We start from the raw sequence: 18304 nt of genomic DNA, 5'->3' as shown, positions 1-18304 counted from the left end.
CATAGCTTACATGCATCAACTGACACAGTGGCTATGAATCATGAATTAAGGACATGAAAACAAAGGTAATGGCCCTAGCAGAACACAGGAAAAACAAAGAAACTCAATCATGTTAGCAGCTTCCTGGGCCACCTATTCAAACCACGTAATACACACACAAATAAGAAAATACAGCCACAAAAAATTATGATTTTACATAAAGGTATGTGATATTTAAATAGACAGTGTCAACAAAACTAAACCAGTATAATCAGTGTCATGGAGGCATACTGTCACACTCCTTCGGCACTTTAACCCATTATTTCTGTGGCTGGCAATCATTAACAAAACTGCACTGGATAAATGTGACTATAATTTTACAAGAGAGACACCAATTACTTCTGGAATTTAAATTAATTTATGTTTGCGTTAGTAACAACAAATAAAAAACAAAATGAATAAAGGTTAGGAAGCTTAGCTAGATTACAACAGTTATGTTGGGGTTACTAACTGCACTCAAAACATGAATTCAGGGACAGTTATAGGTGGTTACGCTGTTTAATAGATGTTCCAAAATATGTCCACAGAGTCCACGGAACACTGAGGCTCCACAGCAAGCTGACGATACTGAACTTAAATACTATAACTCACTATTTGTCTGCTGTTTCTAACATCTTTTAAATTATTGTTTTGGTGACATCAGTACCTGTATTCTTGCACACTACTACAGCTTCCATTTAAGTACTTTAGTAGAGAACGCATGATGCAGTGACAGCAATAAGGCACTATACCAATATTTGTATGTCCAGTGTTCCAGATGGTCAAATCATGCGTCATCTTTCCATTATATAAGCACTGCTGCCCACACAATAGGTTGCAAGGCTGAACTGCATATCTAAACGAAGCACGAGGAACAGTACATCAGTAATGCTCTATTCGATTACTGGAAATGAATGTGGAACTCTTTTTAAGAGCTCCCACGCCTGGTAACATAACCTAGCCTCAATACCGAACAGCCAAACAAACTGTGTTCCTCTACAGTCCCGTCATAAATATGCAAAATTAGAAATACTACAATACAAACCAACCATATACTTTCATTCAAAGCGCTCATTACTGATACTGTTCTGTTTCTCGGACCATTATGTCACAATACAGAATTTTACACGCCATCATCTGAACCGTTTTTTTTTTTTGCTAGTGAGTAAGGTAACAATTACAAATTATATTCACGAAAAAATTATGAGAATATTAAATTCACAGAATGTTTGCCACCAGTGAGTACAGAATATTTTGTCCTCCCCTCTGCTATCTGAAAACAAGACTAAAACATACAGAACAGTAATTTTACCTGTAGTTTTGAATGGGTGTGAATTTCACACTGAAACTTAGTCTGTTGTATCAATGGAAAAAAGCAGCTTGAGGGTGCTCATGATATTATTAGTACCTAAGAAGTAACAGGAGACTGGAGAAAATGTGGAACAAGGATCTTGTACTCAATACTATGAAATAACATGGGACATTAGATTTGTGGGCATTTAGCAAGCATGGGCATTACCAGAAATATAACATTTGGGTCAGAGAACTTAAAGAAAAGTCTTTGGACAGGTGAACAACTAAAATGGCTTTTAGAGGTGTAGAGTGGGTCAGCATGTACTGGATTGAGTACTGTGAAAAGAGCAACGAAGCTTTCACTTCCGTAAAGTGCTGGAAATTTCTCAAGCAGCTGAATGACCTCTGGCTTCTCATGGACCTCTGCTCCATGCAGTCTGTATAACATCCAGTGATCTATTTTCTGTCGAAGCTCCTTCAACACCCAATGCCAAACGAAGCTGCTCCACATTACCCATGTAAATCAGTTATTGTGACTGATGCCTCCACTTATGGTGTTAGCAACCTTCCTGACCTCTGTCAATTTCTGAGATTGGTGACCTATGACACTGGCCCCATTATCTCCAATGATGAATAGCCAACAGAAGGAAATTACATTGCATGATCTCTAAACCTCGGTGGTGAGGCAGGGTTTTCTTCATATTCATTACAGATTTACCTTATCAGAGATAACAGAAAGGAAGACACTTTAAAGTATGTGAACCCAAGACCTTTGGTACAGTGTAAAAGTACCCTCTAAAACCAGTGTTCACTAATGACTCATTCAGATTCATTAAGCAAACAGGCTCAAGTAATATTTTTGACTTGTGTTCAGGAGGCGGCAATTTCGAATCTTGGCCAATCACCTATCCTGAGGTTCTCCTCAGTCCCTCCTAGCAAATGCTGGGATAGTACCTCATTCGGGTATGGCCGCTTCTTTCTACATGCTTTACAATCTGACCTGCTGATTAACAGGAATATCTGGATGCTTCCAAGTAAAAATGAGACAGAAAAACGCATGTGCATTGGAAATGCCAAAATCAGCAATGATTTCTGAACCTTAGAATGTGTACCCAATGTGGAGGAAGGTTGGTACACCGCCAACCACAACAGAAATGCAGTTTTTTCTTGCAGGTGCAAACCAAATTCTTAATTGCTGTAGAGTACTTTGATTCCATGGACTAGTCCTCAATAAGTTAATCACTGCTGAGCCACTCCAGTGTCCCAGGTAAAGGAACTAGGAACAAACCAATAGGAGCAAAGGGAAGTTATAGTCACACTGTGAGAACATCAAACTCAACAAATTATATCACAATAAAATAATTACTTTACTCATTTCACAAGTATGTGGCTGGAATACTGGACAGACCGAAAATGGCATTTTGTAGGAAGCAAAATACAAGGAACAGCAAAGAAACTCTGAAAAGAAAAGACTTTATTATCATTATTAACCTTGATTTTCCACTGAAATTACATATTTCATATTATACTTACTAGTAATTCTGATACTTAAATCTTATCCAGAAGTTGGATTTACATTTTCATCTACCAATTTTGAAGTATTACTGAAGAGATTTTGGACCAGGAAACATGTTTATACAATCATTTTTTTAGATTTTTTTTACAATTGTTATCGATTTTGGTAGTACATCCACATTTTTCTCTTTTTATGTATGGGTTTTCAAAAACAATATGTTGTGTAACGTTACTTAAGAGACATTTTTGCCAATGTTACATTAATGGGCAAAATTTAGTACATAATTGCACCCTACGGTCAAAATTTTCACAATAGGGGTTTGTGTTACAGTAGAGGGAAATATTCTCATTTTCTGTCTTAAAACAGGCAGGCATTAATATAGTAACTCACAGTTTGAACATTTGTCCTAGTTTCTAGCAATTGACACAGAAAACCAGAGTTCAGAAATAACTAACGTATCATGTGACGACCTAAAATGAATCAATTATATTTGCTGAAATTTATATGACGTTATAAATATGTATATAATAAGAAACAAGAAAGTGGGATCAACTTCCGGCCCATAGCAAAATAACCCCACCCCACCCCAAGGCTTTTTGTTTAAATATTTAATCTTAAGTTACGCTTGGGGAAAATATATAATTTTTTTTTCCTCAAGCATAACTTAATCCCACTTTCTTGTTTCTTATTATATACATATTTTTGTAGCTTTCTAACACCCAATAAATATATATATGATATTGTCTGTTGTGTTCCAGTTACTTAGTTTTTCATTGGTTTTCAGATTAGTCCACAGTTTTTAAACTACTTTTGCAAGGTTGAGGAAGGCATGGCATTTTATGGGCTGGCAATAATTTATTTGCTTTATGCAACGTCATATAAATTTCAGCAAATATAACTGATTCATTTTAGGTCGTCACATGATACATTAGTTATTTCTGAACTCTGGTTTTCCATGTCAATTACTTGAAACCAGGACAAATGTTCAAACTGTGAGTTACTATATTAATGCCTGCCTGTTTTAAGACAGAAAATGACAGAATATTTCCCTCTACCTGTAACACGGACCCTTATTGTGAAAATTTTGACCATAGGGTTCAATTATGTACTAAAGGTTTGTCCATTAATGTAACATTGGTAAAAATGTCTCTAAGTAACATTACACAACTTATACATATATTTTTTCCCCAAGCGTTTTATGCTAAGGGCTGGAAGTTGACCCCACTTTCTTGTTTCTTATTATATACGTATTTCTGTAGCTTTCTAACACCCAACAAATGGTCTCTCGGCACAGTCAAGGTAGCAGAGAACTGTAGGTGTCGAGAATTATTTCAACCAACCAATGGTGAACAATTAAAACCACAATGCTACATTTACATTTTATAAGCAAAATGTATCTTTTTAAAGTTTAAGAATTCAAAGGAGAGAGAGAGAAAATGTCCTCGTATCATGCTCAATTCACGTGACCTCCTCGGAATGAAACAACCAGGCAGTAATGGAATTCAGCTGCATAGGAATGTCGTCCCTTTAAATTGTCATCTTCAGGTCATCACCATCAACACTTGACCATGAGATTATGTTGGACGACCGCCTGGTTTTACAGTGAATGTGGGGAGATGTAAATTTATTCCTTCTTCACATGGGATGCAGCCTGCTTGGCCTGGTGGGCCTGAAGCACAGCCACAGCTTCTTCCACCTGCACAAAACAAACAGTGGTCAACTTCAAACACTGCAAATACACAAACATCAAAACTTAACACTTCAACACTCAATTGCTGCATGATGCATGATGCATGAGAGAAGTAAACAGCTTCAGCAGGATGTGAACTCATAGAAGCCCACTGTGACATCCATTTGCATTTTATGTACTGCATAGTTAATGTAACATGTGCAGGGGATGCAAAATTCAACCCCAGTGCTTACACCGAACTTAACCCTCAACTGGATAGCTCAGGAACCGATGCAGATGAAATGCGAACATTTCTTGCACAGAATCTCTTCCAATTCTTCAAACTTGGATGTCTCCAGTCAGAGCAAGAGAGATGGAGGTAAAATTATAAATAACTGAGGAGAATGGTCACATCATAAAGACATAATAGTTCTTCAAGGGCTGTAGAAGCAAGGAGTAAGTTAAGTTGTTGGATCTGAGATCTATGGTTTCCTGAGATATATCATCATGTACTTGGGAAATGAACCAAACATTTCAGAGGAACATATCACTTTTATCTTCATAGTTGAAGAGCAGGCCAAGCAGGAAACCCGAAGCAGCACGCAGCTGTCCAGGCTTTCTCGAAACCACATGCTGTTACAACCCACAAGGCTGTATTCAAGTTGAGATGTTTCTCTGTCACAAATTCATGTTACCTTGGCTTTGAGGGACTCGTGATGTTCAAGCATGTGAAGAAGCTCAGAGTTGTCTATCTCCAACAGCATACCGGTGATCTTGCCGGCCAAGTCTGGATACATACGCTGAATCAATGGGAACAGACGCTCACCCAGCATCTGCTTTTGCTCCTGTGGTGGTGCAGCTGCCAACATTGATGCAGTCAAAGGTTCCTGCCCCTGAATGTGCACAGCCTGGAAAACATCATCCGAAATAGCCTCAAGGACCAAAAGGGACTAGCGAAACACCAATGACCAGTTTTCTTTAATACAAATAGACATGCCTTAATTTCCTTAATGCATTTCTAATACCTTCACTTTACACTTGGTTCAGGTAGTCCCTTTTACGAATGTAAAACATTGTACAGAGAGCACGTCAAAGTCTCAATTTTCAGGACCGGACAAAAAAAATTCAATCACAATTTAACTTCTGATCCAGTCTCACACTTCACCAACTTCTGAGATTAGTGCGTCTGCAGTAACACACGAACAAGCTGATGCATCAGAATGACATGTGAAAACTTTTCATTATTAAGTTCGAGGAAGAACTGATCACCTACCTTACTTTGATATGATGCAGACCTCACAGAAAACAATGCACCCAACAATTTTTCTACTGTTGCATGTATATTTGTTGCTGGAGAAACATTTTTTAACAAGCCCCTGTCAGGCAACAAAACGGGGGATACACACACCGACTAACATGAGGGATTTATGAAATATGTTGCCAAGATGTGTTCAGACACCATGATATTCATTCATTGATCAGTAATCTGTCAAGATGACAGGTCCACAGTCTCTTCCAAAACCTGATGCGATCCAGAGCTTTCTCCTTCAAATGAGAATATCCTCTTCTGTCCCCAAGGTCATCCAGCATCTTCTTACGTCTTCTGGTCACTTCTATCCGCCCCTCTATCTTTCCTTCAATAACTTATTTTAGAAGGCAGTTACTGCGTAAGATATGACCAATCCAATTAGCCTTCTGTTTTCTTATTTCGTGTAGGATATTCCTCTGTTCACTGACTCTAAATAACGCTTCATTTCTCACATAATCGGTCCAACTGATCTTCTCCATCCTTCTCCAACACCACATTTCGAAACTTTCCAGATGTTTCTGATCTACTGCCCTAAGTGTCCATGTTTCAGCCCCATACAGAGCTATGCTCCAAATGTAGCATTTCACTAGTTTCTTCCTCAAATTTAAGTCCAATTTGCTGGTAAAAAGATTCTTCTTCTTGCTAAATGCAGCTTTTGCCATGGCAATCCTGGATTTAATTTCACAAGTACACCTTCCATCATCTGTTAACAAGCTACCCAAATATTTAAAACATTTCACATTCTCCAGTTGTTTTTGGTCTATCTTTATTGTGACTGGGGTTGGTTGTCTCGAAATTTTCATTACTTTTGTTTTCTCCACATTCATTTCCATGCCATAGCACCTTCCAATTTCAATTAGTCTATCAATCATGCCCTGTAGCACAGTTTCTTCCTTAGCCATTAACACAAGGTCATCTGCATATTTCACAGATTGAATAATTTGCCCTCCTACTTTGAAGTCACCGAGCCCATCCAGAGCTTCCTTGGTAAGGCATTCGCTGTACAAGTTGAACAGAATTGGTGATAAACAGCATCCTTGTCGAACTCCTCTTCCAATCTGCACACTTCTTGTCTCCCCTCTGTCCAGTCATACTCTAACTCTCGATCCATGTACAATTTACTAATCAATCTTCTTTCCCGCCAATCGATACCTGTTTCCTTTAGGATCTGCATCAATTTGGTCCAATTTACATGGTCAAATGCCTTCTGCCAGTCTATAAAGCAAGCGCACAGTTCTTCATCTATCTCCAAAGTTCGTTCTGCTATAATTCTCATCATCCCAATTGCATCCCTGGTTCCTTTTCCTCTTCTAAATCCAAACTGATCCTCTCCAAGTATATCCTCCATTTTCCTATCAATTCTTCTTTTAAGTATCTTTGCTATTATCTTCGCTGTATGTGCCATAAGGCTTATTGGCAATGGTCGCTGCATTTTGTAGCTTTTGTCTTTTTCTTTAAGGCAATCATTGTAACTTCTGTAAAGTCCTTGGGCCACTCCCCAGGTTCATATATGGTGTTTATTAGTTTTGTCAGTGTTTTCAAACCACCTTCTCCCAGTAACTTCAGCACATCTTCAGGGACATCATCATCTCCTGTAGCCTTTCCATTCCTCATGTCCTTGATAGCTTTTTCCACCTCACTTTGTAAAATATATGGTCCTTTCTCATCTGTATCAACTTCTTCCGGTTCCACTTTCAAGGTTTCTGGCCAATTAGGTCAATCATATAGTTCTGTAATATGGTTTTCCCTCCATGATATACATACCAAGTTTCATGAAGATTGAGTCAGCTATTCAAAAGTTTATGGGTGGGGACCAGCCAGCCAGACAGCAGGGCTAATATTTTTTCAAAATAAGAAAAGCAGGCTAAAATAACGACATATAGAAAACTTTACATTATAAAGGACTTCAAAAGAAAATGGCAGTAAACTTCAGTGATGTGGAGAAATGCTGAAATCATAAGATGAATTTACAGTGAAAAAAATTAGTCAAGTGGACAATACCCTCATTCTCAGAATTCTGTAAACTTGTCTGTACCTGTTGGACAGGGGGCTGCTGAGCAACTGGTATCGGCTGTGGTGGGTTGCGCATATTTGCTGTGTACTTGTAGTTGGTTTGGCGGCCCTGCGCTGACACAGACACTGTGGGCGCCATTGGACGACCCTGGATGTTTGCTGCACCCACTGGTTGCTGTCCTGGACCAATAAATGTCCACACATGCATGCAAAATAAACATATAACAATTCCTGCCAGGTCTACCATTTGAAAATATTCACATGAAGATGTAATATAGTATCGGTCACCATTTAACCCGTTGCCGTGGTTCGTCGTGTATGGTTCGTCAGGGATTTAAATCATCTGGGGGGGTTCGGCGTGTCTGTTTCGTCCAGCTGCACACCTATGTTATAACGCCCATAATAATTGGTGGTTTTGCTGTAGATTGTTAGATTTTTCGCTGGCCTGTTGTCACAAGAACAGAGTATACTAAGCCAACGAGTTTAGCTGAGATAAGTCATCGTTACATATGCCTGTCTTGCAGCAAAATTCCTGTGGCTCTGGCGAGCGGATTCTAGCTGTACCGTTATGAAAGGCCTGTTTTCTTTGCTTTGAAGATATAAACAACCGAGACGTGATATTTACGATGTTGATAATATCATATTACCCTGAGCTNCTGAAATACTAAACAACCTGCTTCCATGGCCGAGATACAGGGCGCCCATATTATAAGGTAAGGTTATAAAACCACCATTTAAGATCATTTTAGTGAAAGTTTCATGTTCCTATCTCATAGAATTTAAGAACAATGATGAATAAATAATTTTCGAGCAAAATTTAAATGGCCGGCTGAATATATTACCGCAGGAGCCGCGGCCGCGGAATTTAAATGACCACGTCAAAGGGTTAATGATCATTGCCTCCACATACATTTGAATGCCAGGCCCCAACATGGACCGAAAACAAGCAACACTCGTCAGATGTTCATGTCAGCTCCAGACGCTCAAGAGTGCAGCTGCAGTCTCATAACATTCAGAATACACATCCAGCTGAACAGTTCTCATAAGTATGCAACTAGCAATGTTACAATGGGTACTGCGGGCCCTTTCCCCAGAGGTAGAGGGGCAGCGGCGTGAAGCTGAACACCCAACTCAAACTAGTGCCGAGGTCAAGAAAATGTGGATCTATACCTCCACCCCATGCGCCTTCATGGCATAGTGCTTAACTAGTTTACACATTAAGGACCGGCGATTTAAATATTTAAATCACCTTGGGGCTGCCATTATTAAACCTACTATCGTAACTTGTGCACTGTTCACTTTAAAAATTAATATAAAATCTCCTAATTAATTTTGGCTAACACTTATCAATGCTCCTAGAAGCACCTGAGGGTGTGATATTCCTGGAAACTTTCCCCTTTGTGAAGTGGCATTACACAGAATTTGCAAATGTAGACATACTCCTTTTTTTGTGAACTGTGCAAACACGGCACTGCCTAGAAGGATGCTTCCCCTTGGAATGTTCACTCTTCACAATTTTCACGAGGGTTTCCACATATCACCCGAGAGTCGACCTGGGGGGTTCACATGAGGCCTGCGTGGGGTGGGAGTTGATGGGCCCAGTCGCACTAAGTCTGTGTCTGACTTTGGTTCTGCCAACACCATCTGGTCTGTAGCCCAGGCCTTTGCCACATTCATCAGAAATGCTTTGTATTTCAATTCTGAATCAGGGTTTAGATATTTTACTGTCCCCGCAATGTTATTACCCACATCATCGTCGGAGCTACTGTTACTCTTAATGTCTGTGGACACAATTCTTTGTTCTCCCCTGTCACTGCCACTCTCTGAATCACCATGACTACGCATCTCACAAGGCAGGTCAGCTAGCTCATCGGAGAAGAATTTGTCCTTGATGCATACTCCACCACTAACTACTGGCTGATACATACAGTTTGAAGAGCAGCAGAGCAATTTCCTTTATAGTGGGTTAAGAAAACAGCGAGGTCAAGTTACTGACAGGTAATCCAGAGTTTTATTACGCAGCTGCGTGCAACCTGGGTGGCGCCAGAGCAAGGTATAGTGTGTTACAACCTAACATGTCCTAAAATCATGATATCATGTGACTGGGCCTCAATGTGTTAAGCACAAGGACAACTTCAGCCTAACTGGCAATGTTCCTGTTGGCCACTGGTGTTTCAAGTCAGAAACTACTGAAGTCACTGTCGGTGAATGTAGATTCAAGGCACAAAGCCAAGCACTGACATGTGGAGTCATAAAATCAAAGACTGACTGACTCTGTCAGTATTATAAAGTCATCCACCTGACTCCATTTAACCTCAACTAGTGAATTTCGCAAGATTCATATGCATTATACAGGAATACCACAATTCATACATCAAAGATGCTTTTTCTGTAGTGTTAACATTAAAATGTGTGATAGAGGGAGTCAATAAACAAGTCACAAATGGAAGTAAAGCAGCTGTAATGATGTAATAGGTTTTCTGTAGTTGTCGCTAGGTACCAGCACAGTCCAGCTTCATGACAGTCTAGGTAGTAGATGTGCATGTGCATGTTCAGAGGCTGGTTTCAGTAGTCAAAATGACAACTGTGCTTCAGTGTGTACTACTGAAGAGCAGCATTCTGTGGTGTGATTTTTGTGGGGAAAGAGGACTCAACGCAAAGGATATTCATAATGAAATGCTTCCTGTTTACAGTGGGAAACGTCTGTAGCATAAAGAAGTTCAGCCTTGGTGGCAAACATTTTGCTGATGACAAAGAGGTTGAAACAGTGGTGTGGAAGTGGCTGAGACAACAGTCAGAAGACTTCTATGCTGCGGCTTTCAACACACTGGTAAAGCGATGGGACAAGTGTATCAATGTTGGTGAGGGATATGTCAAGAAATAAATGTTTTTTCCAGGTTTGAATATAACATGTTTTATGCTTCATATCCATTTGTGACCTGTTTACTGACTCTCCCTGAATCTCAACTGTAAACCTGGCATTACAGCATATACATATGGCATTAAATAAGCTCTGCTACTGATGCTTCTCTGACCCTATATCTACTTATGACAAAAAGACAAAACAACCATATACAAGGAAACAGCTATATAACAAAATCTCTGGGGAGGAACAGCCTTCCTTATCAAATATCAACGTTTTCACTGAAGTGGGATTACATTATGTTATGCCAGGAAACTGTTATGTAATTCCATGTGGCATAGCCCTTGGAAAGCTGATCAGTCAGTCAACTCATCACAAAATTCTCAAGTTTCTTCACCGCAAAAGATTCTTAAACACGGCAACCAAAAAACACATCATTCTACAACAGTTTTGTACCTGTAATGGGCCTTGCTGACAGTGCATTTCGCATGGAGCCTGGTTGAGCACCTGGAGCACGAGGGGCCGTTCGAAACGGTCCCTGCATATTTGGGAAACCAGAGGCGCCGGCCTGGGCACTTGGGCGGACCTGTGGTTGAGCAGGCCAGCGTGGAGTTGCACGAATCTGAGCCATCTGTGCCGGACCGTAGAACCTCTGAGGCTGAGGCAATGTTGGTACGAAGTAGCCACCTGCACCACCAGGCTGGAACATTTGCTAGGGAACGAACACAAGCCACATCAGTAGGCATGATTGTATACATAATGATCGGAAATAAATATACTGCACTCTGAACTGAAAATAAAAAGCTTCAAGTCTCAAAATATAGAAAGAATGGAAAAACAAAGATAGCCAAAACAGGCAAATACCTGATACCAGATGGCAAACAACTGAAACCAAAAACATCACAAAACAATGCGAGTTAAGACACTGGAATGATCATCAGTTATGAATTTAGGTAAATTTAAAGTCTTCCTTGAGCTTAATTAATAAGCACTACGCCATGAAGATATATGGGGTAGTGAAAGCAGAGACCTGTCATTCTTAACATCAGCACTAGATGGAGACAAACGGCCAGTTTCATGCCCCAGGAAATAGTGCCCTGTACCCAGTGGACAGGAGCCTGGGTGAGACCAAAGCCAGCCTAGACGCTGTGGAGGAGATAAAATTCTCTTTCCCCTGCCAGGAATGAAACTCCAACAGCTCAGCTGTCCCGTCCACAGCGTGCTTCTATAGTGAAGTACCCTGACTGCTACAAGAACAGATGCAGCTTCCGTTTTCATAACAACATGCAGACTATGAAATGGGAGCTGAAAGAAGGGAGAAAGAAGAGTAATGAACCTCGTCTTGTTCCTCCTCCAACATTTCCAATATTATGAAGAATGAAAGCATGAATTCTAAATTACAGGACTGGAATGAGAAACAGTTAAAGACACAAAACCCTACCTATTAATTCTTAGTTTGTGCCATGACGCTTACACTAGCTTAGATCTTACGACTGCTATCCAATGAATTGCCTGTTGGAGCCATTTTCTTGTTCTATCTATATTCCAAGAACATTGGAACATTTTCTTTTCCTGTTCTGAGCACAAGTAGTGAATTGGAATAGATGGGGAAGAAAACAGTCATGGCCAAATTGGAGGCACTATCCCAAAATTCTCCTTCAGGGACTCATGAAAGTCGTGCAAAACTGAAGTTGACACAGCCAGTTTCCAAGCTTAGAATCAGGGGCCTTTCAAATACAAAGGACTGCTACTTATTGAACTATAATGTTCTGCTTGGCAACTTACCAAAAAGAAACTGAAAATGAAGAAATTAGAACACACTACTGTGTGCTCATAAAAAGCACTAGTCCACTGAACTTACCGTTCCCATCTGTTGCATACGCATGTTGGCCATCCGCTGCATGTACTGTGAAGCCAGATGTGCCTTGCGATCTTCCTTGCGCTGAGCGAGTGCAACATACAGCGGCTTGGTGCCAACAATCCGGCCATTCATCTCTGTTACAGCCTTTGTAGCTTCCTCTGGAGACGAGAAGCACACGAAGCCAAATCCCTTGCTGCGGCCTTCCTCCAGCATCACCTGAAAGAATTATCAGTCACGACTAATTAAAACAAAGCTTCTGCTGGAATCCAAGACGACTGCCTAAAAACTGTGTGCTTAAAATGGAGAAAAAACTATGGGAAAATTAAATATATAATAGTATTCACATACAGTTCCTGTAAGGAGGCAGGCTAGAATATCTCCACCATATCCTGCAAGTCACAGAAGGTGACAAAAGAAAACCCAGTGCCTGGGGTTATAACTGGGCATCCTGTCACTAAGGGACATAAAACCAGGAACCTGGTCCTCCAGGTTGGGGGATGGACACAAAGATAAGGACCTTGCTCTGTAAAAAAATTACTGCTGCGGAATGCAAAAAAGTGAAAACCAGTTGAATTAGACCATCTCAACCTTTGTAAGAGCAAAAAGGGCTATTTTTGCCGATGATGATGATGATGATGATGATGATGATGTAGAAGAACAAGAGGCAGGAGGAAGAAGAGGGAGCAGGAGGAGGACGATGATTCACACACATAAAGGGCAAAGTCTCACATCCCAGCCACTTCACATCAGGGGAAGGACCCTGCTGTGAGCACTGGATAGGCGACTATAGAACCCAGAACTGTGTCTGGACACTGCGAAGAAGAAAATAAAAAGCCTCTAGCCCCTGTCAAGAATCAAACTCTGATGCCTCAGCTGTCCAGCCTACAGCTATACTGACTGCACCTTCCCAAAGTCACAGAGTCAGGTCCATTCCAGCAGCAGTGGATGTGAACATTGAAGTCCGCAAAACCTTAAGAGGAAGAAATTTAATACTGAGACTGACCTGGGATCCTTGTAACTGAATGTTAAGTGGGGACAAATCTTACATCGATAACACATCTTTAACATCTTTAATTGTGGTATGGAAATGTGTTCTGAGTCATGGTATCTCATTTCCTTTTGTGCATGTGAAGTGTGAGCGCAGGACAACTTGATTCCAGATGGCATGGAACTTATATGTATTTTAGGATTACTGTAAGAAACAACAAGGATACCTCACTGTTTCCTCACAAACATCAGACGGCTCGTTAAATTAAAATCTTTTAAAATGTCTGTAGTTACCAGGGAAACAAGTCAGGAAGCTCCTCATTATGCAATTTTCTCTGACGTATTATTTCATCCCTCTTTGCCCCAAATATTCTCCTCAGCCATTATCTTCTTCTCAGACACCCTCAGTGTACGTTTCTTCCTTAATGTCAGAGATAAATTTTCCCACCCATACAAAACCTGCCAAAATTACAGTTTTGTATACTTTAACCTTGGCAGATGAGAACATATAAGGTTCTGAAGTGAATGGTAGAGAGCATTACTTGAATTTAATCTACTTTTTTTTTAATTTGCCCATGAATCAAATTTTTGATTTGCTACTGGCATTCAGTGTATTTGGTTGAGGCACTAAGCTACAAGCCAGAAGTTTGCGGGTTCAAGTCCTGATGAGGTCACTGGATTTCTTTCAATTGACCTAATCCTTCCAGCTGCACTATGGCCCTGGGGTTGACTAAGCCTCTAACAGAACTGAGTACCAGGAATATTCTTGGAGGTAAAGGGCAGCCTGCACGTAAGGATGACAACCTTGCCGCCATCTATGAGTGGATCATCTAGAAAATGTGGGAACTTAAACATCTGACAACCCTATGGGCCTCCACAGCCTGTTATAGGGATAACTTTACTTTACTTACTTTTACTGGCGTTCTCAAATATCTGAACTTTCCACCCTCTCCACACACAAGCGTGCGCGCACACAAAAGTAAAGCAGCATCACTTCTGTCACAGCTGCTTAAGAGACACAAATGCAGGTAACACTTGATGGTTTACGCATATGCTGACTGCCGTCTGGTAAACTCATGAATCCTATGGATGAATCAGCTTTTGGCTGGTGGTATGTGCAATTTAATATTTCTATGCAATATGATTCACAAGCAGCAATGCAACTCCCATGAGGACAAAGCATTAGTATAGAAATGGTCTCTTTACCTTGGCACTGGTAATGGTTCCATATGGAGTGAACTCCTTACGGAGACGTTCATCATCAATAGTGTCATCCAGGTTCTTTACATACAGGTTTACTCCTTGGTAGCGGTTAAGTCGTTCAATCTTAAGTTGTTCAAACTTGCGTTTAAGCTCTTGTTGGCGCTCAGCTTTCTTCTGGGCACGGCCGACATACAAAGGCTGCACACCAGAAAATGTGTTACAGCTAGCATTTCATGTATAATACACAAACAAAAGATCAGTTGGAAGGATACTGTGGTATTATTAATTCCACCTATGAAGTAATAGTAATTTGGTGTGTCACCAGAAAGCCGCAAGGAATTGTTGAAATCAGAGTTGATTTCCTATGCAATGATCAACATTCCCACGACAGTGGCTAGGAAGCAGAACGTTAGCAATTCCTAACAGTGGAGTTTCCACCATTACACAAGAATTGTTGAAGTAACGTTTCGATTGCAGCAAGCAGAATGAACCCTTCAACATGGTATTCCTTACAGAGTCCACGTGGAAGTTATAAGAGTCCAACTGTGACAAGAGATGAGTTCAGTTTCGCATTTGACCTTAGAAGAATAGTCAGTCTTCAGTTGGCTTCGAAGCAGTAACTGTAATATGAATAATTGTTCTTGTAAGCATAAAAGTGAGCGTCCAATAAACATAATAGTCAAATCCGAAAACCGCGTGAATTTTCTTGTCACGTTGCCTAGCAAACACAGGACAATAATGTGGACAAATGGGTGAATTATGTGTGTGTGTGTGTGCGTGGCAATCATGTGGCCACTGAACATATTGAAAATTGAAGTAATAAGACTGGAATATGCAACTAACAAATCTATATTTCAATAAATTGGCCATGGACTGGCTTCATCTGGTACAAGACAACTGGAGATTTTGTGTGCTCATGGCTGAGCAAATACAGTAAACCCTCATTATAATGGACTAATAGGGGGGCCAGGACGTCCATCATCGCCAATGTCTGCTATTAACCCGTTGCCGTGGTTCGTCGTGTATGTTTCGTCAGGGATTTAAATCGTCTGGGGGGGTTCGACGTGTATGTTTCGTTCAGCGGCACACCTATGTTATAATGCCCATAATAATTGATGGTTTTGCTGTAGATTGTTAGATTTTTCGCTGGCCTGTTGTCAGTAGAACAGAGTACAAATAAGACACGACTTTATCTGCGCCACGTCATCGTTACATATAAGTTCCTGTTGCTTCTGGTAGAGGTTCCTCATTCAAGCTGTTATGAAAGGCATGTTTACTTTGCTTTGAAGATATAAACAGAAGAGACGTGATGTTTGTAATAGAATATTGTCCTGAGCTGGCCACTCTAACACACTCAATTGGAATTCTTAGAATAAAGGATGTCCATAAGTTTATTCTCGCATGATCCATTGATTTCGCACAGTACAAAGGCCCAGTTCTTAGAAAAACGCCACAATTTAAGGCAGAACACTGTGGTCACCCCCTGAGACGATACGGATGTGTGTGGGGGAGGGAAAAAGAACTCATTCCTTCATGTATTATCGCTCAAGTTGACGCCATTTTATCGTACTGACCTTGGTGGTCGTTTCGAGGGATGACCATAAATATTTTTTTGAGCCAGCTAAGCTCTACTTTCGTTCACTAGATACCAGACAGTTCTTAGAATAACTTCATGAATTCTGTGGTCACCCCTACGACATCTCCTGCCGCCAAAATGGATGGAATATCAAAGGCATAGCAACAACCCCTTGTTATGATAACTCGTAACGTTGAATTTACTACAGCTGACCTGGCAACTAAACGGGTCACGGAAAGACATTTCCTTGAACTATACCCCTCACGGGTAAGAAGGCAAGGCAGCACAAATGTGTGGTTAAAAAAAAGGGCCAAAAAAAATACACAATATTGGAGCGGAGAATGGTGAATGTGAGGCACCGTTGGGTTATACGAATGCTTCAAGGCCTTCCTTCTACTAAACCAACTGCCTCCATTACCGAGATACAGGGCGCTCATATTATAAGGTAAGGTTATAAAAACCATCTTTTAAGATCATTTTAGTGAAAGTTTCATGCTTCAAGGCGTACCATTCACTGCTCAAATACTAAAAAACCTGCTTCCATTGAAGATATAAAGGGCGCTCATATTATAAGGTAAGGTTATAAAACCACCTTTTAAGATCATTTTAGTGAAAGTTTCATGTTCCTATCTCATAGAATTTAAGAACAATGATGAATAAATCATTTTCGAGCAAAATTTAAATGGCCGGCTGAATATATTACCGCAGGAGACGCAGCCGCGGAATTTAAATTACCGCGTCAAAGGGTTAACACTTCGCAGACCGTTGATTTAAATATTTAAATCGCCCTGGGGAACGGCATTTTTAAACACACTACCCTAACTTGTGCACTGTTCACTTTAAAAATTAATATAATCTCCTAATTAACTTTTTGCCGGTCACGGTAGCCAAGTGGTCTAAGGCATGCACTGTCTTTGCTCGCTAGGAAGCTGGGATCGTGGGTTCGAATCCCACTCAGGGCATGGATGTTTGTGTGTTTTTTTCTGTGTTTGTCTACAGGTAGAGGCCTTGCGACGAGCTGATCACTCGCCCAAGGAGTCCTACCATATGTGTAAGATCTAGTAAACCGAAGTGAAACGGAGTTTCATGGAGGTAGGCCCAGGCCCAAATTGGGGCTCTAGTGCCACAGGAAAAAAAAAAAAATAATTTTTTTGAACTAAAATTTTTGGAGAGCACTTACCAGTGCTCCTAGAAGTGCTTGAGGGCGTGATATTTCTGGAAAGTTTTCCCTTTGTGAAGTGGTATTACACAGAACTTGCAAATCTAGACATACTCCTTTTTTTGTGAACTGTGCAAACACGGCATTGCCTAAAAGTATTCTTCCACTTGGAATGTTCACTCTTCACAATTTTCACGGGGGTATTTTTCCGCATATCACTCAAGAGTCGCCCTGGGGGGTCCACATGTAGTCTTCGTGGGGTGGAAGTTGATGGGCCCAGTCATACTAAGTCTTTGTGTGACCCTGGTTCTGTCGCCACCATTTGGACTGTAGCCCGGGCCTTTGCCACATTCATCAGAAATGCTTTGTATTTCAATTCTGAATCAGGGTTTAGATTTTTTGCTGTCCTCGCAATGTTACTACGTGCAATGTTATTACCCGCATTATCGTCGGAGCTACTGTCACTTTTACTGTCTGTGGCCACAATTCTTTGTTGTCCCACGTCACTGTCACTGTCTGAATGACAATTAATCTATTACTACGCGTCTCACAAGGCAGGTCAGCTAGGGCATCGGAGGAGAATTTGTCCTTGATCCATTCTCCCCACTAGCTACTGGCTGATACACACAGCTTGAAGAAGGCAAAGCATTTTCCTTTATAGTCGGTTAAGTAAACAACGAGGTCAAGTTACTGACTGCTAACTAAACATTCCAGAGTCTTATCACGCATCTGCAGGTGGTTGCATGCAATGTAGGTGGCGCCAGAGCGATGTATAGTGTGTTGCAACTTATCGTGTTCTAAAAACCTGTTAACACGCAAATGGTCTGCCATGTTTAA

At 40.7% G+C, this 18304-nt stretch overlaps 1 protein-coding gene across 1 annotated transcript in view; it reads right to left on the bottom strand.

Annotated features, from left to right (window-relative positions):
* Nucleotides 1–2765: 2765 nt before the first annotated feature.
* The window catches only part of LOC111867228 (polyadenylate-binding protein 1), a 25559-nt gene continuing 10020 nt past the window's right edge, over nt 2766–18304 (bottom strand). Inside the window, exons 5-10 of the mRNA XM_023856879.2 lie at nt 14736–14930; nt 12543–12758; nt 11138–11393; nt 7841–7998; nt 5192–5404; nt 2766–4523 (exon numbers count right to left, since the gene is read on the bottom strand). Coding sequence (XP_023712647.1) covers nt 4452–4523; nt 5192–5404; nt 7841–7998; nt 11138–11393; nt 12543–12758; nt 14736–14930 — 1110 coding nt within the window. The 3' untranslated portion in view covers nt 2766–4451. The remainder of the gene's footprint in view (nt 4524–5191; nt 5405–7840; nt 7999–11137; nt 11394–12542; nt 12759–14735; nt 14931–18304) is intronic.

This window comes from Cryptotermes secundus, unplaced genomic scaffold (assembly GCF_002891405.2).
Source record: "Cryptotermes secundus unplaced genomic scaffold, Csec_1.0 scaffold945, whole genome shotgun sequence".
In the NCBI taxonomy this organism is placed as follows: domain Eukaryota; kingdom Metazoa; phylum Arthropoda; class Insecta; order Blattodea; family Kalotermitidae; genus Cryptotermes; species Cryptotermes secundus.
This window is presented reverse-complemented; position numbering and strand designations above follow the sequence as displayed.